At 37.9% G+C, this 27,865-nt stretch overlaps 3 protein-coding genes across 3 annotated transcripts; all 3 read right to left on the minus strand.

The window, feature by feature from the left end:
* Positions 1 to 77: 77 nt before the first annotated feature.
* On the minus strand, positions 78 to 12,597 carry LOC110045762 (anoctamin-10-like). Its single transcript, XM_020751393.2, has 13 exons — positions 12,206 to 12,597; positions 12,027 to 12,071; positions 7,952 to 8,077; positions 7,412 to 7,601; positions 6,983 to 7,161; positions 6,010 to 6,309; positions 4,787 to 4,920; positions 4,121 to 4,263; positions 3,597 to 3,730; positions 3,385 to 3,456; positions 2,290 to 2,414; positions 1,543 to 1,710; positions 78 to 829 (listed from the first exon to the last, which is right to left on the minus strand). Exons 1-13 carry the CDS (start codon positions 12,374 to 12,376, stop codon positions 664 to 666), a joined length of 1,953 nt encoding a protein of 650 aa, XP_020607052.2. The 5' UTR covers positions 12,377 to 12,597; the 3' UTR covers positions 78 to 663.
* A 1,313-nt stretch (positions 12,598 to 13,910) lies between these two features.
* Positions 13,911 to 15,702, minus strand: LOC110045691 (membrane progestin receptor gamma-B-like). The gene has a single exon (XM_020751307.2). The coding sequence runs from the start codon at positions 15,577 to 15,579 to the stop codon at positions 14,569 to 14,571; it is 1,011 nt and encodes a 336-aa protein (XP_020606966.1). The 5' UTR covers positions 15,580 to 15,702; the 3' UTR covers positions 13,911 to 14,568.
* A 120-nt stretch (positions 15,703 to 15,822) lies between these two features.
* LOC110045690 (uncharacterized) lies at positions 15,823 to 22,155 on the minus strand. The gene is made up of 2 exons (XM_020751306.2): positions 21,118 to 22,155; positions 15,823 to 17,622 (listed from the first exon to the last, which is right to left on the minus strand). The coding sequence occupies exons 1-2, from the start codon at positions 21,848 to 21,850 to the stop codon at positions 16,781 to 16,783; spliced, it is 1,575 nt and encodes a 524-aa protein (XP_020606965.1). The 5' UTR covers positions 21,851 to 22,155; the 3' UTR covers positions 15,823 to 16,780.
* Positions 22,156 to 27,865: the final 5,710 nt, after the last annotated feature.

The following is a 27,865-nucleotide window of genomic DNA, read 5'->3' on the forward strand; positions in this document are numbered from 1 at the left end:
ACCTCTTATAAATTCAACTGGAATGATTGAAAAAATGAAAGCAAAATAAGGTTATTGAGAAAAAAATGACAACAACATTATTCTACAACACCACATAATTTATTCCAAACTAGTCTCACTACACACTCAATTTAACACCACAGCTGTAATATATTTTGCTTTACATATCTTTGCAAGTAATTAAGTGCAATATGAAGTATAAACTATTCTTTTCAGTCTCTCTGTCCAATAATAATTTAATTACCAGCTATAAATAATTCATTTTTATGACAAAGTGTGCAGCAATAAGTTATTCCATAATAATATTATTTAACAGTATGTAGCCAAATATTTAAATTGATAGATTGATTTTGCTGGTTTTCACTCAAAGTTTATGCAGCTGCTCCTACAGATTACCCTAGTAAATGCAAGGCTTCATTAGTGCAAAGTGAAACACAAAAGCACACAATGATAGAAGTCAGAGAAGCACCAAATTACTGAGAAAAAATAAATGCGTTCAAGGTCTCAACTCTAAGCAGTAATTTCATAGGCAGAATTCTAATTGGAGATCTTTTCAAGTGTCTGGAAAGTGATCTTCTTTGTAGAGTGCAATTCTAGCCGATTCTTCACCTCTTTCAGGAACAAAAAGAACGGCTATCCACAAAAGTTCTTTGATGATGTTGGCTACTTGGTTTTCTCTTTCTCCTCTTTTGCTTCTTGCACTCTCTCGTAGTTCTCTTTAGCCACTGCAATGCGCACCCATTTAGGTTTTTCACACACCAGGCATCTTGCAAATACAGCACACAGGATAAGGAAATGCTCGATACAAAACACAATGGCTACAACATACCTACAAAAATGACACAAAGTCCAAAAAAATTGATGAGAGCATTAAGGAAAGACATCATGAAGTTTAAAATTTCATGGTAGATTTCTTTGAATTCTGAATACAGAATACTAAAGTCTACAAGCAACACTGAAGTTGTGAAACATTTCGTGCTGCCACATTTATGTAGAAAGGAAATAATTAAAACTTGTTTTGAATTTGTTTTAGATTACTGGTGTTTTGTCTAGTACAAATTCAACACATGGATTTTGGTCAGCCAGCAATAATTGCTGAACCAGCCTTGAAAACAACATTCCTACAGTACTATTCATTAATAAAACCAATCATAACATATTAAATTTTAATCTTCTGATAAAAAAATCTAGTATGGCCTGGTTGTCCAAAACATGCTAAGCTAGTCAAGAATTGGAGTGATTAAAGTCATATAACTTTTCAGCGGAGACTTTGCAGAGAACATTTTCCTTTATAATTTGTTGTACTCCCGCTTTGATGTCTACTAATCTCAAAATCCAATGTTATTATCAAAAAAACTTTGATAAAAGAAAAAATTTAATCTCAATCACCTTACTCCTGTATTAATTGCTTAACTAGCTTTTGAAAAACAAAGCCCAGCTGCTCTCTTGCGTGCTTTGTGCTCCCTGCTGCACTTGAAAGAAATAATTTGTAGCAAAAAATTAACGTCTATGGACAGACTAAAATGTTATAATTTATGATACCTTCCATATCCAGAAATAATGAACTGATCATTGTCAATAGTCTCATACATCCAAGGACACCATACAGCAAGTTGTTCAGAAGAGAATCCAACAATTAAGCTGTTTGTGAGCATAGAGAGAACCATCATGGTATACAGAACATTGTACCATGCACCAATATTGGACATCCTGTGAGAAAACCCAAAATATTAGTAACGCCATTAACATTTTGAAGATCAAAAGTGGGTTTTTCTTTTCAAGTAGAGTAGCAATAGAAAAATTACCAACAGGAAATGAAATTAAGAAGAAAGTTTTGAGAAACCAAGGGATTCATTTAAGTAAAAACTATACTAAAGGAAGTCTCTAAGAGCATGATTGTCCTCCTGGCAACAGTACTTTACTTGTCATGAAAAGTTAACTCTTTCAAAGAGTATCAGCACATGGGCTAGGAGTTTTGAAGCAGTCACCAATAGAAAAACTGCCCAGATAAGGTTTCTCCAGAGATGAGTTTTCTCCAAGAATGGAAATGTTTTTCAAGGAAAAATCCATAAGCCCCACTTATCCAGTTTCACCACCCACCCCCTAGATTTTCTGTTCCATGGGGCTTCACAGTACTTCCCCTCACAATCTAGAATTTCTATGATTTTTCTTGCCCGCCCCCCCCCCCCTGAAAGATCCATACGTTTTGTATGCATAAACAACGAACACTATGTAGATTGATTAAATGTTAACTTTGATGGAATTTTAGCAGTCACTTAAAAGACATACCTCCTAACTCTTGGACGCTGATACACATAAAGTAGTTTAAATAAGTCAGCCCTTCCCTCAATGAACAAGAACACAATGCTCACAGCCGCAGCAAGTGGAAAAGCAGATGCAAACAGGGTCACATACTGATAACGAAGAGAATAAACAAGCATGAAATTAGAGCAGTCCATTTTGGTCAGAAAGATCTATCATACATGTTATGAGGCCAAAGAAAATAATGTAATAATTGCTATTTACAATGTAGTCAACATTGTCCAAAACCACAGAACAATTGACTTATATTAACCATTGTAATATAGATAGGACCCTGCGTGTGCTCTGACTGGTCGAAAACCCATGTTTTATCAGAGTATAAAACATAGAAAAAGCGTGTTTCATTTTTTTGCGTGTGTAAAATCTATATCATAATAAAAGCAAATGAAGAAGTCTAAACCATGTATTACACTGTGATAAAACACTCCGGGCATTTGCGAACACGAGGGAATGTAGAAAACACTTGTCCGTGGCTCGTGTTTTCTACATTTCCCTCATGTTCTCTACATTTCCCTCATGTTCTCAAATGCCCGCAGTGTTTTATCACAGTGTAATACACCCCTCAGGCTTCTTTATTTGTTAAAGACAAGTTTCAATTCTTTGTTTCAAAATAGTCTGAAACCTCAAAGTTGTGAGCACTACAATCATTCAACCATAATCTTCATTGGATTGAAAATGTTTTTATGATGCATATCAAAATAATGTTATGCAATTGCAGTCAATGAGCTATTTGGATGTTTGCCTGTTTCTCAACCACACCAGAAGTTGCAGAACAGTTTGTTTCTTAGTTTGCAGATGACAGTTACTGTAGTGTTTTTTAAATAGTGATGGTGTTATAAAGGTAATAATAAACTACCACAAGGGTGACTACCACATTGCACAGGAGGTAATTGTTTAAATCTTAGTCGAGTATTCGTTTGAAATGGATGCAGGATACTGTGGTATTCTAAATTAGAGAATCAATTCAAAGCAAATCTGTATACAATGTGAAACTTTGTTACTTATGAATGCTATCCTAATGCTATCCTTTTTAATGTGACATTTAGTGAAATAAACACTCACCCCAAACTGCACAACCATTTCCAAATAGTCATCAAACTGTTCATATTCCTCTAAAACAATATCCTGTTGAGCCTGCCATGGTATGGTGTACAAAATCAGACTTAAAACCTGATAACAGTTATTAATTTCTTTAATATTTTTGCTAGTACTTTTACGCTACTTCTACTTTGGCAAGTTTTTACAGTATGGAATAACAGATTAACATTCCTTACCTGAGAAGGAATGAAACCTTTTTCATCTGCATCTTTTTTACTCTTAGCATACTCTCTCTTTACTTTCCACACATGGCCTTTTTCCGTCAAATATGGAAGAAGTGATTCTGTTATGAGGCGGCGTATCTCATCACCTTGAGTCAAAAACAAATTGAATTAAATTAGCAATACCTATGTTTCTTGCATTCATATACGTGTCTGACGTGTACATGTCTGCATCCTTTGACCAGAGACAAGGGGAAAATGAGACTTGCCTGTTAGCAAAATCTGATTTTACTATATATATTATTTTTCTCTTTCACAATAGCCACTGATGGAAGATGACCACAGATTAAATCTTCAGTAGTTTATCATTCATTTTTCAAACTTTTTTAAGAACTGAGATTTGAATCTGAATCTGATTCATTGAAACAGGAAAAATGAATTTTGTTTTCTTCCATTTAGCGTTGATAACAGAAAAATAGTTGTAGACACTAACTTGGCACATAATGAACATCTCCCTCAAAACACTAACATATACATACCCCAAAACAGGCCAACCAGTTCTCTTCGCAGGGCGACAACATTAAGCTGATAAAACGCAATGTAGAACAGCGGTAAAAAGCAGTCAAAGATCTCGAAAAACACGCGTTTTATGATAAGCGAGTTGTCCCAGTCCCTCTCTGTCCTGTCAAAAAATGTCAATCTTGAGTTAAATACTGAAAAGATTGAAGTGTGTTTTAATGCTAGGGATTAGAGGAGCTAGATGCCTTCTTGGTGCCAGTGATTTTCTTTGGTTACTGCAGCATGAAGTGACTACAATTATTACACTCCTACAGGTACTGATATTGATCCCAGACATTTTGCATCTTTTAAATATTTATCAATGTAAACAAAATAATAATAACAATAAACTGAATGTGTAAATTAGAAAATGTGGAAAAACACAGTTCACAATAGCTAAGTTGATTCCTTGAGGTTTTGCACCAAGCGTGTTTGAAAAAGTGCCACTTTAACTGATTTCTGGGGTAATTAGTAATTAGTACACTAAGTCTTGGTCTCTAGTAATTGTTTCTAGGTAAGCCATGTCTGGGGTTAACAGTAAATGTCAAATAATTTTAATTAACAGTTTGATTCCCACTTTATTATGATAAACAATTTGATTTACACTTTTTATTTATTTTGATAAAAAGGTTTGGCAAAATTTTTACCTATGATTTTCCACGTCAGTACAAAAGTTTGCCACAGAACGGTACAATTTGTTCAATATATTGATGACCACTGAATGACCAATAGTAGGAATTAGATACCCATAGTACTGGTTGTCAGCTGCAAAAATGTGGCCCTGTAGAAATGACCAAAAAAAAGAATAGATTGAAAAACCTGAAATAATAATATTATGATTAAATCAGTGGAGATTGCAAAATGGCATTAATATACAGCATACATATAATACCTGGGGAAACTGTTATAAATGGCAATGCTGCGGTGGCCCAGTTTTTGCTCTGTACAAATTTTTGTTGACTAATTTAATTTATCCTGTTGTTTCTAAACCCAATATTAACTGATAAATGAAATTGTTATACCTCGCAACTCAAATACATTTTCCGATCGGAGGAGAACGTGTCACATGCCATGGGTCAAAACTCACTAACTCCCAAGGGCTAACAAAACTCACTAACTCCCTGGGGAAACAACAACTTGACCCTTCAACTCGCACGTGATCAGGTAGTGCACCTTATAACAACGGCAAATTTGTGTGCCAGTCGGCGGGCAACATTTCTCACTAGAGAAGGCATTCATTATTCCACAAAAACATATCAGATTACCAAAGGGGAAAATTTGAACAGTTTGTGTCTTCCAGCTTTTAATTTAGTGCCAAAAATGGGTTGCCCGTGTTCGGCAACTTGCTCTTCAATTGCTGTCGCCACTCGCCAGGTAGGAATATAGTTGTTTCATTTACAACAAAATATGCTGTTCCTCGTCAAATCAAACCCAGAATTCTCAAGTTAAGCACTAGAAGAAGGCAAAGCAACTTAAGCGTTCTCTTTATTTTTCTTAGCTGCAAAGAAAAAGACTGTTATTATGTCGTTTCAGTAGGGCAGCTCGGTTTGACTGCCGCTCGTACAATAACCACAGCCCCTGCAGGCGTCAAGCAAATCACTTTTTCATAGTCTTTCCTATTTTTGAGTCAGGAGGTATAACAAAACACTTAATGACTGGCCTCTCAGGAAATAGTGAGTTTTGTTTCCCCTTCACCCTCAATGTTCCCCTCGGCTTCACCTTGGGGAACATTTAGGTCTCAGGGAATCAAAACTCACTGTTTCCTGAGGGGCCAGTCATTAAGTGCTTATTATCTAATTAATATTCAGTTTTTGTATCCATTTTCAGCTGAGGATGAATGCAAGTAAGTCCATCATAAAATTTAAATTACCGGTTCTGCAAAGTAAGCAAAAGCTGCAATATAGACAGGGCTGTCTTTATCTTTGATGTAACCATTGAAGTTGAGTGAACACAGCATTGCACCAACAGCCAACATGAGCACAGGCAAAGTTAACAAAAAACTTAAGCCATAACGCAGCCATCTTTTCCATCTGGGAAAATACTTCTCTGGTTTTCCAGTGATAAGGCTAGGACGTATTTCACCAGAGAACTCAGGACGCAGCAGTTCTGAGTTTTCCAGACTGTGTGTTCGCCACAAGAATGAGTATTCTGATTCTTTTCTTTTCCATACCTATGGTAAACAATAAATAACATTTACTAACAGCAAGAGGGATGGGACCACCCTGGACTTTGAGAGGAGCATTCTCAGGTTAAAGCTCCCTGTTAGGGTCATACAGTGCCTGTCAGACTTCTAGCATTAGTACTGACAAAAAGGATACTTTCACACATTTAGCCAGGGCAAAAAAAAAAATCTATTTATTTAATTATATTTAATATAAGTGTCATGGTACTTTGCTCTAATGAGCAAATTGGGACACTAAATAATCAAGCATAAGTTGTAAATAGGACAGAAACTTATAAAACTTCCTAAACTGGTGGAGACTAGTCAGTTGGCCATTTACAAAGTGTGGAGGAGTTGAATTTGGGACTACTGAACACAAAAACATGTAGCTGGTAGGGAACTTGGGAACTCTGGATTATAAGCGCACCACCCTAGCCATTTGGCTGCGCTCCCTCCACGCAACCTTACAAAGTGCTTAGGGCTACCTGCTGTGGACTTACATCTTGGGAAAGTAACAATACTTGTAGTCACCACAAGCTACAGATACCATGGTCTCCTGCCACAAACTTGATGCATCTTTATACACAATGAAGAGGGCCTTACACTTACAAACTTACTGTACACAAGCCAGATACTGGCTACTGGCAATAATATCTAGTCCCCAATGTGGGATCACACTTACAGTAAGAAAGCTGATTGCCCAGAAAGCCATTAGAACCTCATACAAAGGTAACAGAGGGTTGTCGTCAACAGTGACACCTCGAGGCTTGAAAAAGTACAGCAGGATTCCTACAAATGCTATTGGTACTAATGTCCAGGTAAAACATGTCATCCAGCCAAAATAAAATGCAACACCTTCTCCTAAGGAAAAAACAATCAAACAGTCAGGTGACACTGTCATAAAAGTTTGAAGTTCATGTTGCAGCTACCATAGCTGTCACTAATAACAGTTATCTCAACAATGGCAACCATACTCAACAGTTTTCTGTTTTTTATGGCAACCTATCTGTCCCTAGAAGTTGCATGGAGAGTTCAAGGTTGTTTTTAGGCTTATTTTCAATTGAAGATAACAAAATGATCTTTTTTAATAAACTAGCACTATTTTATTTACCATAGTAATCCCTGATCTCCTGCAATGGACAAACAATCACATTTTGCTTCATTCTTTTCCATATTTTCTCTTGTTCCTGGGCTTGATGAAGAGGAAAAGCTGACTCTAGGATAGGTGGCTTAGAATGCATACAGTCTGTGATGAATGAGCCGTCTCCTCTGAATTTAACACCAAAGGACATTAAATGCTCCTAGTCACAAAGAAACAAGACAGTACTTTTGTTAATGCCAAACATGAAAATGGGTTCTCCTTGCTTCAAAAGGAAGGGGTGGGGGTGGGGGGGGGGAGGGGGGGCAGGCTTTAGAGTTAATATGGGTTGTCTTTTACTTAAGAACGGGGGAAGGAGAGGGGGAGGGGAAAGTTTTTCTAGTCCTTTGGCTTAACTGTTTTTAACAAAAAGGGGGAGGGATGCCTCTGAGCCCCTCCCATAGACCTGTAAAGGTTATAAAGTTAAAGCCACACCTACACAGAATTGACATGAAAGAAAACTTCTGCAAATACATTTTTATTTTGTGGCCAAAATATACAGCATGCACTTACTTTATTATACTGTACAGATTCCAGGCAAATCTCAAGTAAATGAGCCCTTTCAGCTGATGTAAAAAATGTGGCTTCATCTTCACTTCCAACATATTCATCAAGTCTACCAATGACAAATTCTCGGATCTAAGAAAACAATAAATGTGATGTCACAATTTCCATAAAATTGTACCTCTTCAGGCAGACAAAGCACATAAAAAGTGGCTGGAATGGTAATTAATTATATTGTATAAAACCTGCGTGTATTAATTAACCATCCAATATCCCTAAAACTGGAAAAATTAGACAAGACCTCAATTAGGATTGGTTGAGATATTGTTAAAGTGTCTTCACCAACATGGAAAGAAATGGACCCCATGTTGGCTATCAAAACGAATTGATGGTCATGACTTAGCTCAATAGAGAGAGTTGGCAGCAGCCTTGTCTTCTCTCATGGTCTGACAAGTATTAAACTGCAAATGTGAATGCAAAAGGGCAGTATGAACAAGAAGGGGTTAGGGTGAGACGAGAAACCAGCTAGACTCTTGTTCTTCTCATGAGTGCCATGTCAATGTGACACCTTTAAATCCCTTCTGGTTGAGACAACAGCAATATTTTTGAAATCCTTAAAAAACAAAACTCCTTTTTAACTTTCGGACATGTTTTGACCATACATCTGTCATTGTCAGTGTGCAAATGTTGCCTCCTGGCAGACATTTATTTGTAAAAAAATTGGCAAGTTCAGGGTCCCATTTTTTCATGTGTCTGTGATGGATTCTTTATGAAATTTGGCATTATAAATTAATCTATGGAGATGGTTTTTGGCTAAAATAAAAAGTATGAAAACTGTAGTGATTGAGTGACATTGGCATAAACACACCATAAGCCTCTGTAAGCCCCCTTCTCAAGTAAGCCTCCCCTTTTCAGAGCAAGGCATTTTTTGAATCTCTCCTCTGTTTTATTGCCCCACCCCTCTCCTTTTACCAAAGCAGTTAAGGGACCGTTCATTTTTTATGAGGGAGGGGGGGCTGGTGGGATTTGGGAAGCACCATTTAAAAATCGCATGACCCCCCCTCAGCTTACCAATTTTTTCACATGGCCCCCCCTTATAGCGGTCATTTTTTGGGATGGCCCCCCCCCCCAAAAAAAAGAAATTGAAAAACAATATTTAGATTTCAACTTTTTTAATATTTCTCTTTTATCCCCCTACTTCACGTTATTGTGCTCACTATGAAGACAACATTTACAATCCCTATACTACAGAGAGCTGTTGTTTAAAAAACAAATCAAAAGAAAGAGAAGTCAATTTCGGATCTCCTAGTTATGGCTCGCCCTGAGCGTGTGGCATTTGGCCTCTCATTGGCATCTTCCTCATCTGAATCGATGTATACAAGAATGACGTCACTTGAGTCATCTTCTCCCCCAGAGTCAATGGCATCACTGTCATACTCATCATTGTCACTTTCATCCGTTTCACTGCTGTCAGCACTTGCCCTGTTGTCATTTTGTGTCAATGTCCGGCATTTCTCAGTGTTGGTTGGCCAGCTCTGAGAGGACTCTTCTGCTGCAAGCATGAATGTCTTACATTTGCCTTTACTTTCTCACTCTTGATGCTTTTCAAATGCTGCTTCAGCCCGTGGTGGTTCAAGTACTTGTTTAGTTCTGGAACACGTGGCTTTTTAAGCTTGGTTAGATCTTCGCACAACTCAGTCCAAGGATAATCCTCATATGATTTATCTTTTGCGTCCCTACTTAACTTTGCCTTTTCTTCTGCTCTCTTTTCCCTTTTAAATTCCAGCACTTCAAGATGCTGAAGATAATCCACCACAAACTTTGATTTGACAGTAAACTTATCTGCAAATAGAGCAACGCTCTTTGGGTCAGATAAAACCAGCCTGCCACTTCCATGCTCTTCCTTCGCTTGGACCCTTGGCTGCCAGTCATCTGGATCACGCCCTTCTTTTGGGGTCTTCTGGTAGGAGAGGTAGTGGTATTCCGGTAGGCAGGAATGGTCAGGAACTGGTTTAGGGTATCTTTCTATGGGTGGTCCAGTCCATTCAGAACAAAAAGAACAAATTTCTCCTTCCTTTTCTTGACAGGACAACTTTAGAAACTCCCTGTAGTTCTCCCCCTCATAGTGCTCATTCATAAACTTCTCAATCTTACGGAAGTAACAGTGGCCTGGAACAGAGTCTTTCCTTGCTCCTGCATTGTGATACTGAACCAAGTACAAAGTGTTGTGAAAAAACTGGAAATCTGTTGATGTGTTGTATGAAACACATTGTTACATTTAATTTACAGATGTATTGATTTGGAAGGTTTTTACCTCTAACTCTAGTGATAGGCATGTATAAATGTTGCCCTGTGCAGGTAAAACAAAAAGCTATGAGTGTTCTCAAATCTTGCAAATAGTGGATTACTTTTTATAAATTTTAGCATACTTGTTGTGGTTTAAATTTATCTATGGTTTAAAATTTCTTAATTTTCAACGTCTCAAGTTCATTGTCATAATTCAGAACAAAGAGAAATGAAAATCCAATTGGTTTGAAAATTTTAGCCAAAACTAGATTTAAACCACAACATACCCATGAAGGGCTTTTCCAATCGGGAAAAGAGCGCATTACTACATGAGCATAATGAAAGAGGCTCATTCCAAAATGCGCAATAATGGCGAAAGCGACGAGTCGTTTAAGAAAAGGTTTACAGCTGAACGATCCAGGCAGTTTGACATCTTACAAGCAAAAGAAACAATCTTTCTAAGTGCGGATGGCTGTTCAGAAAGGGCGAGTGAGTTTTCCATGCCAGGGTACCAGTTGAAGCCCAGTGATGGAAGAAAACTGAACTTCTCCATCAAAGAGCACAGAGCAATGGTGGAAAAGTTGAATGTCATATTGAAAGATGTAAAGGAACACGATTCCACACTCTTTCAGTCCAATGGGCTTGCTTTAAAGCAGGGCGAAGAATTTGCCCACAGTTTTAATGTAAAACAGATCAAATGTATGGAAGCTAAGTTGACGAAGGTCACGCAGAACATGGAAGCACTAGAAAATAAGAAGAGCAATTATAACAGCATATTCAAGGACATACTCAAACGGCATATCAACAAAAGGAGAAGGAAAAAAGAAAACCGCAGAAAGTCAAATGAAAGAAAGAGGAAGCAGACTGAAAACAACGTCCAACGAGTTTTTGGAAACCCGCTAGGAAATGATTTTCCACAATGCCTTGTGTACCCTCCTAGAACGGCCGTCCCGGAAGAGTGTATTAAAGTTGAGGATGTTGCCACGTCGTTATTTAGAAGAGATGGGCCATACATTGCACAGCTCTTGGAAGGGAATTATTTCACCAATGCTGCAAGAAGCAGAATCACCACAAACCTTGAGCAGGAAGTCAAAGATTATGTTTACACCTTCATGTACCCTGAAGAGTACACTCTGACGGAAAGCATTGCTGCTTCTTGCAGCATTGGTGGAAGAGACTCCCACAGCAGCACAAGCGGTTACGAAGAACTCGACGACAGCGAAGATGAAGATGAGTGCCAGTGAAAGTTGCATTCGAAAATAACAGTGTTAAATACTTCTTTTCAGTAGCTACAAATGCTTTTTGTCGCCAAACGTTTTTTTAAAGCAGAAGGAAAGTTTGTAATAAATTTGTATCCTACCTTCTATGTTTATTCTATAGCAATTTTTTTGATATTCAAACATTGTGCCATTTTAAAGTTTTACTAAAATATTTCACACGACCCCCCCTTTTTCCCTTATTGTTTTGGGATGGCCCCCCCCTCGAAAGCCATTTTTTTTCGCATGCCCCCCCCCCCAAATCCCACCAGCCCCCCCTACCTTATAAAAAATGAACGGTCCCTCATACCAAATGGTACCTGCAGTGCAAAAGTTCACTTACAGTACCAGTGAAATGTAATTAGTACTTACACTCTTGACCCCGAGGTCTAAATAGAGGATTTATGGTACCTGATCTGGTAACTACAAGTTATGCATGTATAAACCAATACAGTGGAAACAAAAATCCTTTAATAGTGGACGTGGCGTGCATATTTATTAGTCATAAATATTTAATTAGTTTATGCGCAACCAGAACTTACTTTGTGTTCAGTCGTCGTGGTTTTCTCCAAACCAACTTCGTCCGCCTAAAATATCGTTTATGATTAATAATTATTGTTTCAAATTATTTAGCAAAACAAAACAAGGAAGGAATTTAAGCCTATCCGCAAGCAAATTGTTTGAATCCCGGGGAGCTGGTAGTTAATAAATGAAGCCTCACCTTTTGAGCTAGAATTTCGAAAGGAGCACCGACGGTTAGCAACGTTTTTCCTTCAAATTCTTCTCGTGATACGCTAAACTTAGCAAGGGTTAAGCAATCAATGATGTGCTGTTTTATGTCTTCCTTTTCACATTTCTCCGAGAAGCAAACAAGATACTCTCCACCAGCCATTTTGTTTGCGCTATTTGGGAGAGAGCAATGTCACGCTTTCTCGTGTCAAAAGGTCCCCTGTTACCCTCCCTCAGGTGGTATTCTCATTGCAAGGTCTTCCCTGTTTTCGGGCCGTTACTAAATAGAAGCAACATGAGCAGTGTCGTCTATGATTTGCTCATCAAATCTTCTCCCTCCCTGTTGACTTGCTGGTCCTCGAGTTTCCTCCATCTAGCAGTAGAGGTGAAGCAGGAGATATCGCGCGGGTTGGGGGCGGGGGGAGAGGGCTGGGTGGGTTAAGTCTTAAGTTGAATACTATCGGGAGAGATAGTGAGATTTAGAGATAGACTGTGAGAAGATTTGATGAGCAAATCATAGACGACACTGCTCATGTCGCTTCTATTTAGTAACGGCCCGAAAACAGGGAAGGCCTTGCAATGAGAATACCACCTGAGGGAGGGTAACAGGGGCAGGGGGAGAGGGGTGGGTGGGTTAAGTCTTAAGTTGAATACTATCGGGAGAGATTAATTTCACCAGCATTCACTCCTCTCAAAGTTGTTTTTTCCCAAAGATTTTTACAAGGATTTTCACTACAACTTTGAAAAGTAAGACAGAATTTGCATATTTTCTTGGTGCTCTGGACCTGGGTTTGTTAAAAAAGCAGTGTTATGCTTAACTATCGAGCTATATAAACATTTACTCTATGGCTGTGTCTCACCAGGACTGGGAACTACTGAATTCACGAATTTGATTGGCTGAAATCGATATTGACCACAGTCGAGATTTTCCCATCTAGACTGGCATCTAGACCGGTTTCATTTTGTGTTGAAAAAGTGGCAAACCAAAATACAAAAATATTCACCATTTTCTTTTGTTTTCTTCTCAATCATTTATGGAAGTGCCAAAAAGCCTGATGACAAAAAAAAAGTAGAGGAGATGAGCAAATTTCGGCGGGTTTAAGTTAAGCTCATCGCCGCTCGCAAGCAAAATGTCACCTGGTACAAACCAGTTACATTAAACGAATTAAAGTTTTCTTCTTTGCCTAAACATCTTATTAACTGAGCTAAGTCGGTCTCCATGGGAGAATCTTGACCTCGGTTGTGTGTACAGACCTCACCGCGTTCGGTCTGCACTCACGACCTCGGTCAAGATTCTCCCATACAGACCTCCTGCTCGGTTGATAAGAGCTAAGTAAGTGCCAAGCTTCGCACTCCATTGTGATCCTAAATGCTGTGCCCATTAATTGTTTAGTTTCCTTATGTTTTTCTTATTCGCTAATTAGACTTGGTTTCATTTATTTCATCCTAAACAAAAGCTCAAAGGGAGAGGTGCTTTACTGCAGAAAGAGAGACCTTGTTTCGTATCTGTCCTGTTGTATCCTACATATTTGGTTTATTTGTATTAACTACTTATCATTCTATAAATATTGGGAAAAGTATAACATTTCTTAAGGAAAGAAAAACAAACAAGTTTTTTTTTTCATGTTTAAGGGTACCAAGCTCACCAAAGTATCAGCAAATTATCACAAAATATTTAAAAAAAGACTAAACAAATCTTCACCAAGAACATTTTATATTCATAATGTTATTGTAGTTGTTATAAATTTAGAGAAACAGGTGGTCTATTTGATATCTGTTATAAATTTGACTGTTAGCAAATGTCAGTAGCCAATGGAAGACTGGTAACTTGATTAAATGATCTAAACTATCCTATAACAATATTGTAAACAAACTGACATTTTTTAAATTTCCTACAATAAAATGAATAGGTTAAAATTTTGACGGTAATAACCTTCAAATGAACCCTTCCATCTTCAACATTTCTACCAGAAAACTTCTAATTTTCTCCTTCTCTAGAAAAATTCTGATCAATGTCTGTCTGACAACTGAAATTCAGAATCTAATTTCAATCCCTCTACCGAGATAAATATTTCATTGCTTATGAAATTTAAGATACTAAATCTTTATTTTCACTTACACCTGAGTTTTACACCACTAAGCAATAAAAGTGAGGCGATGCTGCAATCCTTGACAAGTTTTCCTTCACTTTTAATAATGACTTGTTTTGGAGAAAACCACCATCCACTCACCAAAATCTTTCACTTTCGGCGAGCGCGTTAATTTATCTTACTTGCACCTGTACTTAATAGCAACCAACCCCATACAGAAGCAAAACTTTTCTATCGTTACCAAAAAAAATTAGTGTTTCAGCTTTCAAAGTGATTTATGTTCCTCTTCCTTGTCCGATCGAAGATTCTTGCCAAACCAGGACACAATCCCGATATTAATTAGACAAATTAACACCATAAGCCCGAAACTGTTTCCAAAGGTTGCTACTGGAAAGTTCTCCAAGTCGCTTCGTCTCGATTCCATTTGGATATGAATCGCAGTAAACTGGTCTGCTGCACCAAGCGCTGTAAAAACGTGTAGATAATGATGACTGTGACCTATGATGTCAAAAACACCCGGTATTAAGCGCTCAGGCATTCGAGACATATTCGCCAAGGCGGAAATCAGATAGAAATACGAGTGTCGCTTGAAGTAGGACCACGCAAGAAGTTCTTGTTGAGTTTGGACAAGCGGTGTTGGATCTACGAAACATCGATGTACATATGGAAAGCTGTTGAAGAAAAACGCGACCACAAAACAGAACGTTCGAATAACGTACTTCATCTTGGGCCATCTGTGGCGAGAAGCACAACAGGTGTACGTCGACACGACGGAAATTAAACAAGAAATCGTCAAGAAAGGGCCGGGGGAACTGAAGAGAAAGCTATCGCTCTTCCATGAACGAGTGTAGAAATAAAATGCCTGGCCTGCACCTAAACTGTAGACGCTTATCGCCGCGTAATCGAAGAAGAAGCAAATGTGTCGCACCCTTGGAGACATACAGTTGAAGAGGTGAGCGCCGGAACTCATCAAGAGGAAGCCACAGATTCCCAGCGCAAATGATAAGAGAGGGTACACATATGCTTCCGTCAGCCGATATTTCCAGAACACGGACGCAAAACGAACCAAGAAAAGTAAAAACGGAACAAAGTGAGTCCAAACATTCACAGTTTCGTTGAAAGGTAGGAACACACTCTTCACACAATCCAACGCAGAGCCGTAAGGTTTGCGATAGCCCGAGCAAATAAACATTTCGCGGAACTGCGCGGGAACTTCTTCGGAACGCAAGCCAAACCGATTACTTCCGCCTTTCTCATCATCGCGTTTCTGTTCCATTTAAGCTGAACTGGAGACAGACTCCACAGTCTTCGAACACTAACAGTTTTAACTCGTGCGAAGAAAGAAGCAAGCTTGCGACAACAGCTGACATTACAGCTGACACGTTGCTGACACGGTTATTGTTCGAGCACTGCACTGTCATTGGTGGAATTCGTGCGGGTTTCCGCGAACGATTTTCCTCTGATTGTGATTGGACTGGACTTAAGGAATTTGTGGATCGAAGAACACAAAAACACACTCTTTTGTTGGGAACTGTCATTTTTTTTGTAAGATTTTCCCTTAATTAAACAACAAGTTAAGAAGAAAAGCTAAGAAAAGAACCAATATATAATTAATATTTCCATGAGGTGGAAAAAGTAATATTTAAAGTCACTATGTTTATATGTAAGTGCTATTAAGCTGCAAGACACTTTTGCTTTGGTTCCTTTAGGAAGGAGTTTGATCTCTTCAAGCCTTGTAAATACTCTCACCTTTCATAACTATGGAAATCAGTATTAATCATCTTTAGTAAAGTGTCAAGTTAAAATTATCCTGCTTTTATATAATTTAGGACTGTTTTCATTTACATAAAAAGAAAAACTTTCCCTTGTTAATATTACTATTAATTTTATAAAGTTTTTAAGGACACAACACAATTCTCTCTTTTTCCAATCAGTCAAAACCATTGTAATAACAAGGAAATCTAATAAATGGCATTATATGCAAAACAGTAATGAAAATATGACATGAAGTATGCATGGCAACTGTCAATTTCTTCTCAAGCAATTTTCATAGAGCCATAGCATGTGAACTATAAATGCATGATGTACATGCTTCTTTTTTTACGACATCACTCCAAACAGGAGATTGTTACATAATTATCTGGAAGAAGTTTGTATTAGTGGGCCTCTTATAACATACAAAATTAGAGCTACTCAATCATAGACTGCATTTTTTGCTGCCATCAATCATCGCAGACCTCTCAAGAAACAAATGTTCACTTCAGTGGGTTAAAACACTATTTTTGTGGGTTGTGGTTGGTAGATTTCCATCCATTTTGCTTATTTCTCTTTTTCAAGGTTTGCTGATTGTCATCTTAATTACTGACAGCAGAAAAAAACGTAGTGTTAGGTTTTAAACTTCTGTGTCTGTGTGTTATTGAAAAGTGAAGTGACATTTTCCATAGCCTTTATGTGGATCTTTGTTTACTTCATTTGCTTCACTTGCAGATGTTACATTTTGATTTCTTTGGCAATTTCTTTAACTTGACTTTCTCCTCTGTGTTACGAAGCTCGATTTTTATTTGACCCAGATCAACAGATCTCATCAAAAGTTGAATCATAGTCTTGTACATTTCCTCAATTCTTTCCACATTCAAAGCACTGGCTTCCATGTAGCTCAGGCCATGACATTTGGCAAGTGCCTGGCCTTCCTCATAAGAAACTTTACGGTTGCTGACTTGATCTATCTTGTTACCAATCAGAATAATCAGAGCATTGCTTTCGGTGCAATAAAGCCGAGCTAGGTCCAACCACCTGGGAACGTTGTGAAAAGTTTCACGATTTGTCACATCACACACAAGAAAAATACCATGGACGCCACGAAAATACATAGCTTGCACTGCAAAGAATTGCTCCTGCCCAGCAGTGTCAATTACCTCTAAATGTACAAACTTGGAGCCACACTTGAATGACTCGGTGTCGATTTCTAAGCCTATTGTCATTGTGCTCATGAGAATGTTATAAAAGGGGTTCTGAAAGCGTTGAAACAAACAAGACTTTCCGACTCCCCTATCTCCAATAAAGAGGATCTTGAATTTGTAATCATATGATGGTTGGCGTCCAACCTTCTCAATCACTAGCTCTTCCTCCACTCCACAAGACCCAGAGTGTCGAACTAGGTTCCATTTCTGCTTCTCTAGCTCTGTTATAATGTCCTTTGCTGATTTACGGTAATTGCTATCATTCTCCAAACAACTTAACACCAGCCCTTGTAGAAAATGATCCCCCATTTCTAGGATGTCAGTTTTGCGACGATCATGTTCACTAATCATCTCACCATCTGTAAATGTGACACAAACAAGAAAAAACAGGACTATTAACACATCTCGTTCAAAAAGCCTAGTAGCTTAACTCAGCTATAGTTTCCATGAAGGAGAAGAGCTTCTCTCTCCAGACAGGAGGTTAAATTATCTAACTTGTAGGTAGCCTACATTTCCCCCTCCATATTTCTCAGATTTACAATAACCAACCAACTAAATTACGTTAGTAATAGCTTATTCAAGTGTTGTATATGGATCCTACTTTTACCAAGACACTGATAGTTAGTTTACAAATCTGCACACTGATATTAAACTCTTTCTTTCTGGAAACACATGACAAAAGTAACACTGTACAAATGCTCAAGCTCCTGTATCTAAGTGCAGTATTTGGTACCTCTCATGTAGAAAGCATGATTGTCACCAAAACATAATTTTAAATTACAGGATGTTAAGTGACAAATGACACGAGGAAACTAGGAAAATAAAAATGAAAAACAGAAAGAAAGAGGTCAAAAATGGGAGAAAAAACTGGAATTCTCAAACCACAACAGGAGAAAATGCTTAATAATATTCCTTTTATATCTATTAATATTTCAATAAATATTAATATTAATTATTTTTTTGCTCATTTAGCAGATTGGCTAACTTGAGCTTTGCTCTTTTTTGGGGCAGCACATGCTGTTTATGACAGGTTTGTATTTTCCAGCAGTTTATGCTGTTTGTCAGTCTGAATTGTAAGGCGTCTTCTCACTTTATCGCTGAGAGGTGTAGGCCTTCTTACTCTCAGGGATTTCTCCTATGTTCTCTAAACTTTGCATTGCTTGGTCTTGGTTTAGTGTTGGCCTTGCCAAGCAAAATTTGGGCTACACTATATTACAGTTGATGAAAGTTTTATGTTCATAATAGTATCTATAACAAAATTCTCAATTGTGATTGGTTCTCTGCATGCCTATTTGTCACATAATTGATGCGTGACCATGTGGGTGTCCAATTACGTGCACTTTAATGGCTTCCTTTGCATTATTTTCTGCAGTTTTCAAAACTTTTGAAAGCATAACAGACGTTTTCACTCAAAAGAAGTTCTCAAAAGACATTTTTAATTCCGAAATTTGTTATAGATACGATTAATTAGCAACTGAACCTCATTTTGTACAATTCAGGGAGTAATCGTACTTGTAATTTCAAATTGGCCTTGCGCTTTGCGCTGGTCTGATTTTGAAACTACTTGTGCAATTACTCCCTGAATTGTACTCCACTCAGTCCAATTACTATTACCGGTACTAACAGAGATCTGCTGTGCAAGGTGAGTACAGTTGATTGGAATGATTGCCATCCTTCATGACTCCCCTATGCCTGCACTTGCTTCATTCAGGAAATTCTCCCTACCCCAAAACACCTTTGAGCCTCTAATGAGGAGAGGGTCAGTGCAGGATCAAGATTACAGGATCCCCTACATGCCACCAATAGCACTGAGATTTATAAGTCTGGACAGAAGTTTCAGAAGAACATGATTAATCAAACTGGTCTTTTTGACAAAAAAGGTTCAGTTTGTATAATTTATCAATTTTGTTGAATTTATCTCAAATATTTCAAAATGTTTTCATACAGCAAGTACAAGCCTAAAAGAAGCATGAAAAATACTAATTTCTTGAGATACATAGGAGAAAATAGAAAGCAAGCCAAAAAATAGCTTAAATTCCTGAACTTGACTGATCCCTGAAATTATTTTACAATCAAATTAATCCTTAATGACAAGAACAGCACAAAAATGCTGTGGGTGACAATCTGTACGTCTATGAATTGTCTGCAAATTCCTGACCGGTTTTTTGCAGAACGCCAGACAAAAAATCCAATTAGCAAACATTTCAAGTCTCATTTTGGATACTGAACAACTCAGCTTAAGAAAGTTTCAGGCCTAACAAAGGACATGGCCATTGAAAACTGTTGAAACAGCAAGGTGAATGAAATGAAATGACAATGAATGACAAGGATCGCTTTAGAATTTGCACAGATTAGTAAAGAAACAAGACAGATTATGTTAGAGTTTTACAGTGACCTGTTAGTAGCAGATCCAGATATCCCCTACATCATCTATTAGGGTGACAGGACATTAATCATTCATAAAATAACGTAGTTCTTGTTTTTTGGTCCCTGCAGGTCACCAGACACAACTAGCTTAAGCTAATAAATTTCACATTGAAGACTGGCGAAATATGCACACACCATTCATTGTAAATATTTCAAATACTTTGTCCTGTTCACCAGCACTTTGCTTCAATGTTACCAAAGGGCATGCAGTTTCACAAGCTAAGGTATGTGGTTCCCTTATTATACTGATCCATCAGTAAGTTTCTAGCTGTATTTCTTGCAGGAGACTAATACTGTCAGTTTTACATGATTGTATAATACATCTAAGAGGTAATTATAAACAAACTATTTACCACAAAATAGTTCAATGTATCTTATAAGTCTGATATTTTCTGTCAGATAAGTGTTTATTTTGATCTGTAAATAATAATAACATGTCTGAGACACATACTGTATGTCTGAGAACTATAATCATTTTAAATCTCAGATGTGTAAATTATTTACACATCTGAGAAATATTGGACCTCTTCTATGATTACTCCTGAGCAGGCATTGCTTTGATTTCCAAAAATAGGTTAAAGGATACAGCTTTAATTTGCACCTTACTAATGCCTGAGTACTTAAGCCTGGCTGCATTTCTCTCTGGAGACCAATAACACTGTCAGTATTACATGATTGTATAATAGATCTGAGAAGTAATTATACACAAACTAAATACCAAAAAATAGTCCTATGTATCTTTAAATTACTTAATAAGTTCGATATTATCTGTCAGTATTTATCTTGACCTGTAAATAATAATAATGTCTGAGACACAAACTGTATGTCTGAGATGTATAATCATTATAAATCTCAGATGTGTAAATTATTTACACATCTGAGACATATTTTACCTCTTCTGCAATTAATCCTGAGCAAGCATTGCTTTGATCTCCAAAATAGGTAAAAGGAGGCAGCTTTAATTTGCACCTTACTAATGCCTTAAGTACTTCTGCCTTACTAATATCTTGTGTTAAAAGATGTTCTTATTATCTTAAGGAATTCAATAGTCTGGTCAAGCATAGTGTAGACGATGAAGAAATATTTGATATTTTGATGTTATATACCAGTAGCTGGGTTTTTCCTCAAGAGCACATGCTCTCATCAGGTGCTTTGAAATCCCATGACATGAAACAACATATCATTTTATGCAGTCAGATTCAGCAGTGCCCATCCCCCTAGCCTCTTTCTGGGCTAAACCCAACCAAAAGTACTTTGTGACAAAGGTGAGCAAGTTCCTTAGTTTGGGAGACAACTGCTTTTCCTGCATGACCTCATTAAAATGTTGCCACAAAAGGCCCATTTACTTATTTTTACTGACTGTAATAAAAGAAACAATATCAGATTGGCTGTCAGATAAATTACACAAACAAATGACTGGCAAATACCTTTGCTGATTGGAGTTATCGGCCAAATCACAGGCTCATGACCAACGATCATAGCCAGTAAAACAGCACCAAATGAAAAGATGTCAACTTTGGGACCATACTTTGCATTGCCTACTACTTTAAAATTCTTCATAACAGGATAGGTTTCTGGAGCTGCATAAGCCGGTGTACCTGGCACACGAGTAGCATACATTTCGCAACCTGCGGCAAACACTTTAGCAACGCCCAAATCAGCAATCTTGGCAGTGCCATTTGTTGTAAGTAAAATATTCTTGGTTGCTAGGTCACGATGGACCACAGGTGGGGACAAACTATGCATGTACTGTAGCCCTTGAATCACATCCAAAGCTATACAAACCAGGTTCATGTTTGGAATTTTCGGTGAGGAGGTGGATTCTTTAATGTACTTTTCTAAATCACAGTGTAAAAGTTCTGTAATGATTATGGGCGAGAGTCCCTTGGGAAACAAAACAGCATGCAGCTTAACAACGTTGGCATGGTTCAGCATCTTTAGAACATCGCATTCTCGCTGAATTTCCTCCATGAATTGATCTGCCACTTGACTTAAACCGTTTTCAAAGAAGGCGCAGTGGAACCTTTTGGCTGCAACCTCGCTCCCATTCCAGACGGCCTTGTAGACTTTTCCATAAGAACCTTTCCCAATTTCTCTCTCAAACTCAAGGCCTTTTACATGAGACTCGAGAGACTCTTCCTCAGCTTCACCGTGACTCATTTTGCAATGTCAAAAGTGAAGTTATCTCGATAAAACCTTCCACCAGCCTTCCTCAGCTAAGTCAACGTACGCCATGTTGAGGAATGTTCTTCCGGGAGAAGATGTTTTCCACTAAAAATAGCGCGCTAGCGCGGTTCATTTGGAAGGTAAAATTAAACGTCAACGTTCATTAAGAAGAGTTTTCTCAATACAAATACAGCATCGGCTTAGGTAGCTTTTTTCAATCTGACTTCTTTCATGTTTTTCTGCATTCTGCTCCGACTCGGGTAGTATATCTCGTATCACGAGATTACATTCGCGGTGCATTCTGGTTAGCATCTGGTCACGCGACGATTGCTGTGGAATAGTCAGGCGACGCATAGTCTGCATGGATAACGGCAGTCTGGTGGCTCTTTTTCAGCAACCTCGTTCCCAGGGTCTTTTCCCTGGCCTAGTGGATATTCTACTGTCGCAATCTTAATCTTCACTCGCCACAATCTGATTTCCTGGGCAGGCTTCAAACAAATATCTTTTTTTATCTTTCACACAGTCGTTTTGCTGTACTGTCAAAATTATACTCAGGAGAAAACATAACCAAGTATCAGAAACGTTTATAAGCGGCTATTGCCCAACTGATGGGGTTGCGTTGCATTTTTTGTTTGATGTCTAGGGAAATAACAATTTTATTTTATTTATTCCTTTCACTTTTAAAAAATTCATTCTTGGCACGCAGCAAGAGAAAATGAAGGACACTCGTTTTCTCTTGCATGCAGTGAATCAAGGTTTTAGCTAGGATTCTGTGAGTGGCCGTCCAGTAACTATGATATGGGGCCTAAGGGACTATTCTGCTAGGGGGGGTCTAGGGGTATGCCCCCCTAGAAAAGTTTGCAAAATTGAAGCGTGTTTTGTGCGTTTTCCACGATTTACAGCCCATAAATTTAATGTATCGATTGGACTTCAATGATAATGCGTCGTTTACTTTGTCAAAAACCTAAAATAGATTGGAACAGCCCTGCATGCTAAATGTAGCAGTCGTGTTAACACCTCCATGATTGTCTTTTACGACGTTTGCCCAACGTTGATCTTAGTGGCCATCTTAGGGGAAGTGTTACGGTTTGCCACGGGTGTGCACATCTGTGTCCACAATCATCATTTATAAATCACTCCTATGATATGTGTCAAGGCTTTTAAAACATGGTATGTGCTTCCTTAATTGCAAAGGAATCACACAGGATGGCTGTTAAGTGTTTATAGCACATTTTTTAATCACTTTTAAGCCATGGTTATCCGTGAGGGTTTTTCTGCAAGGATGTTTGGTTAGCAGTGTCCATGATGAGTTTGCTACGATCAAAATGTATCAGCCTTAAAAGGAAAAAAATGTGTGTTTTCCTAATTGTAGAGAAAACCAGGTCAATGGGGATTACACCGGGACCAAGAAATTAAGACCGAGTTTACCAGAGGACCAGGCAGGGGTGATACATGCCATCTCTCCTTTTTGGATGAAACTTTGCCAGATTGAAGGTACTACCCAACAACTCTAAAAGACAAAGTGGGCCGGCTTTGGGATTTTTCCCTTAGGAGTTAGATCACCCCCCTGGTTTTTGGACCAAAATCCCAAAAATGTCATTAAAATAAGCATCAAATTTAGACACAACTCCTGCTTACACAATGCATTGAATTTTATTGATATTTAACACGAATATAGATTGGACCTATCTTAGTTCATACCAGGAGTTTCAAGTCATTTGAAGTGACAGGTGTCAAGCAAGGATTGTCATTTCCTACCCATGTCACGCAACATTTAGCTATAAGGCAAATTAGCTCAAATTCTGACTCAAATATTGCTTAAATCCAACTTTCTAAATCAAAACTAATTTTACCACAGTTTAGAGTCACCCTTGGCCTAATGAAATCAAGAATAAAATTTTTGGCATCTGTTATTTTTTGGTAACAGAAGCTGTTTAAACTTCGTGGCAAAAGACTAGTTTTAACAAAGAGATAAGGGCGAAATCTAAAAAATATTAGATATTATAGAATCAGTTTTTCAAAGTCATTTTTATGTTAATGTCATTAACAAAGTCTTTAAATATTATTTAGGGCAGTGGAAGCTCAATGAATTCAAAACTCTTTGCAATATCCCTTAACCCTCGCACGTACAAGGTGGGGGGAGGGAGGGTGAATGCCATCCCCCAATAAGGTTTTTTCAAAATTTTGAAAAGACGATTTATTCTAAGGGACTGAAACTTTCACTAGCTGTTCACTCATCGTTGGCGGATATTTTAATATGTCAATTGTGTGTCTATCATCATTTTTGACGTTTCCATGGCAACCGCTAGTTTGATGTGGGTAATTGGCCAAAAATCAACTTTCTTTGACATAATTCTGTAGTGTTTTTTCCAGTTTTCCTCATGAAATTCCAGAAATTCACCAATTTGTACATTTAGTATTTTGGCTTGATTTTGTATTAATTTCTGTTACTTCTTGACTTTTTAAGAAAAAAGTAAAATCCAAGATGGCGGATCCAAGGTGGCGGGTCAAATGACGTCATTTGACATCATATGATGTCACAACCAATGATTACGGTATCATTTTGTAGACCAAGATCAGGGCTATCTAATCAATGTAAATTTGTTTCGCTGTGCCTTAACAGAACGAAAACCCAAGGGATTCCATTCACTTTCCCCTTGTACCACGGTGGGGGTAAGAGTTAACTTGTACGTCTGCAGGTTAAATAACAGTGCAAAACACCTAAATTCTATTCGTACAATCTAAATATGGGAATGAACGGCCGTGATGTTTAAATTCTAAAACGTTGACTAGTTAGATGAGAGTTTTTCTCGGCCTATCTTGCTTTTTAGATTACTCTTGATACCCTGCTCAATTATTACAGGTCGTTAATACTTGATCTTGCAATTGATTATTGTCAACTCTTACTTTACATTCGGCATACAAACTCATCAATCCTAAGAAGTATTATTCGCTGAAACTATTGTTTGCCCCCATTCTGAGTTCAAAAAACCCTTGAGATGTTGATTTTGCTGCATCAGGCATGCAAGTAAGACTGAGCTTCAGCTAGCGTTTTTCTTCTGAAAGTTCCTATACTGAATTAACCGAAGATAAATTTTATACCTCAAAGATGTTAGCACAAAATATTATAAATAATCGCATATCTGCGAGTAAGAGGATGTGTGAAAAAATTGCAATTCTGAGAAAAAATTGCGCCTTGAGAAGATCTAGTAGCTGAAATTATCTGAAAAACCTATGGTCCAAGCGGATACACATAACAATATACACGGCACCAGTGCCTTGGGTTTAGCAAGGTTTGGCCGTGGTTGAACTTTTTGAATTTTTCTAGACACTCAAGAAGCTTGAGTGGCTCTGGGCTATCGTTTTCTTTTCTGCTCAGCAACCTCCAGTGTACATCCGTAGCTCCATAGCGCTGTGAAATAAGTAATTTGTTTTTTTTCTGCTCACAAGACTGTGTTACATATTCTACATGGTGGATGGTAAAGAAGCTGAGAGGTAGTGCTGTTTTCCTACTGCAAGCCTGGTCAAGATCTCTTCTGCGTAATCTTGAGAAGGACTCAGATCAGCCTGGTGTATGGTGAGTTGGCCACTTCTGTACATCACAGACAACCAGCAGAAGTACTGGGCTATTTGGTCTGCAGCAAGCTAATCTTCTTTGCTGGACATTTTTCTGCCACTGCTGTCCTGCAGATTCTCATCTTACTGCACTCATCCACTACATTTTCGTCCTGTCTCCTCACCTTCCAGGAATGTTCTTTTCACTTTCTCAGAAAAGCGGGTTCGTCAGACCCATCCCTTTGAGATTTCTCATGTAGATCATGATCACTAAAGGACATTTGGGATTTTAACCCAGTTTATTTGACGCTGTCTATGCCGTTTCTTTCTCTAACCTCATTAGGTGTTTACCCGCTGATCCATGTGTTTCTGCAGACTGCAAAATACTGGTATGTTTTTGTGAATCCCTCCTCAGGGTAGGAGGAATACACTCTCGTAGCTTTGATAACTTGGGACTCTTCTTCAATAGATTGCGAGGTCCTAGACCATAGTTAATTGAGGGGAATGGTTATGAAGCCCGGCAAACATCAAAGGAGCAAACAAAGATGCCTAGATTTGTGTTGGAAGGTCCATGACCATGGGCAATCTTTTCTGTGCTCATACACGATGCATGAATTACGTAACCAAAACGTTTCTATTGGTTAGTTCTTCGGTCAGTAGTATACAACAATTGTGTTTTGTGCAAAGTTCAAGGCCAAAAAAGAGAACAAAAACATACAACAAAGAACTTTGTTGAGTTTTATAATAGTCCCCTTCCATTAACTATGCCTAGACTGAGGCTGTTGGAGCTGACACTTGTCAAACTCCTGGATCTAAAAGTAGCAGTCTCTCTTGTGCACAGTACATTTAAGGGCTGCTCTACGCATAAGTCTGTAGGCCCTTAAGGTCTTTCAAATCCATTCCTCATTGAGCAGGTGTGAAACGTTTACCAGGGCCCGCCGTAGGATATCACTAGCACTTTTGATGTCGTCGCCTTTATTTATGCTGCAACGCACATGGCTCTTCACTGTGGCAATTCATCTGTCACAGACATCCTTTCCAACCTGTGGATCACTGAAATCATCTCTGACGATCTTGATGCCTGTGCACTATGTACGGCTGGTAAGTAAGTGAGTAAGTCAGTAAGTCAAGTTTCTTGTGTATATACACTTAGCTTAGCTGGGAAGTGAGAGGATGAAATGAGAACAAAGGTGACATCCGGTACGTATTGTCACGCTTTTCTTTCAAAAAAGTTACAATTGAGCAAAACATCGAAGCCATTCTCAACATTGGAGTGTGCACATCTATAAATATAGATTAAAATCCCTTGTGCAGTGGTCTAAGCTATATCAAATGACTAGGTCATGTGTCATTCATTCCCAATCAAACAGATTTATGTAAAGCAATTATAAATGTACTGACCTACAATTAAAGGGTTCTCTGACTTCTCTGGACATATTTACAACAATGAATATGTTTGCTTTACAAGTAATTATATAAAAGAATAGTTAATAAATAATAATAAAAGCAAGCTATTAATAATAAATAATAACAGCAATAAATATAAATAAAAATAATTAATAATGATAATAATAATAATAATAATAATAATAATAATACCAACAAACTATTAATTGTCACTTGGTGATGTTATTTACCGCTGACAAAGGTCTTTGGTTCTTGTTCCCGTGCTTTCAAAGTTATATCCACAATGTTTATTTTTACATCAATTAAGATTTACTTGCCAGCTGATGCAGCAAGGTAAAAAAAGTCAAAGATGTTTTTTAACTCGATTCGCATGAAATGGATATTCATTGGGTGAGCTCAAGAGTTGATATATGAGGGCAAACAATAATTCCAGCGAATAATACTTGTCAGGATTGATGAGTTTGTATGCTGACTGTAAAGTAATAGTTGACAATAATCAATTGCAACGTCAAGCATGTAACCTGTCCATGAAAATCGAGCAGGGTTTCAAGAGAAATCTAAAAAGTAAGATATGCCCAGAAAAACTCTCATCTACCTAGTCAATGTTTTAGAATTTTAATATCATGGACATTCATTCTCATATTTAGATTTTACGAATAGAATTTAGGTGTTTTGCACTGTTATTTTAACCCGCGGACGTACAAGCTAACTCATAACCCCACCGTGGTACAAGGGGGAAGTGGATGGAACCCCTTGAGATTTCTCTCTCTTTAGAGCCAGCGAAAAAAATTTACATTGATTAGATAGCCCTGATCTTGGTCTGCAAAATGATACCATATATGTTGGTTGCAAAATGATGTCATTTGACCGCCATCTTGGATTTTACTTTTTTCTTAAAAAGTAAACAAATAACGGAAATTGATACAAAATCAAGCCAGAATGCTTTTTACATATACAAACTGGTGAGTTTCTGGAATTTGATGAAGAAAACTGGAAAAAAAAACACTACAGAATTATGTCAAAAAAAGTTGATTTATGGCCAAGCCC

Source organism: Orbicella faveolata, unplaced genomic scaffold (assembly GCF_042242905.1).
Source record: "Orbicella faveolata isolate gen_17 unplaced genomic scaffold, um_ofav_v1 contig_24, whole genome shotgun sequence".
NCBI lineage: Eukaryota > Metazoa > Cnidaria > Anthozoa > Scleractinia > Merulinidae > Orbicella > Orbicella faveolata.

Coding starts and splice junctions, on each gene's coding strand:
- LOC110045762 (XM_020751393.2), bottom strand. CDS start 12,376: ATGGCTGGTGGAGAGTATCTTGTTTGCTTCTCGGAGAAATGTGAAAAG. Junction 7,602..7,951: donor AATCTGTACAGTATAATAAA/GTAAGTGCATGC, acceptor CTTTGTGACTAG/GAGCATTTAATGTCCTTTGG. Junction 1,711..2,289: donor CAGCGTCCAAGAGTTAGGAG/GTATGTCTTTTA, acceptor GTTTTCTCACAG/GATGTCCAATATTGGTGCAT.
- LOC110045691 (XM_020751307.2), bottom strand. CDS start 15,579: ATGGAACAGAAACGCGATGATGAGAAAGGCGGAAGTAATCGGTTTGGC.
- LOC110045690 (XM_020751306.2), bottom strand. CDS start 21,850: ATGAGTCACGGTGAAGCTGAGGAAGAGTCTCTCGAGTCTCATGTAAAA. Junction 17,623..21,117: donor GATAACTCCAATCAGCAAAG/GTATTTGCCAGT, acceptor TCACATTTACAG/ATGGTGAGATGATTAGTGAA.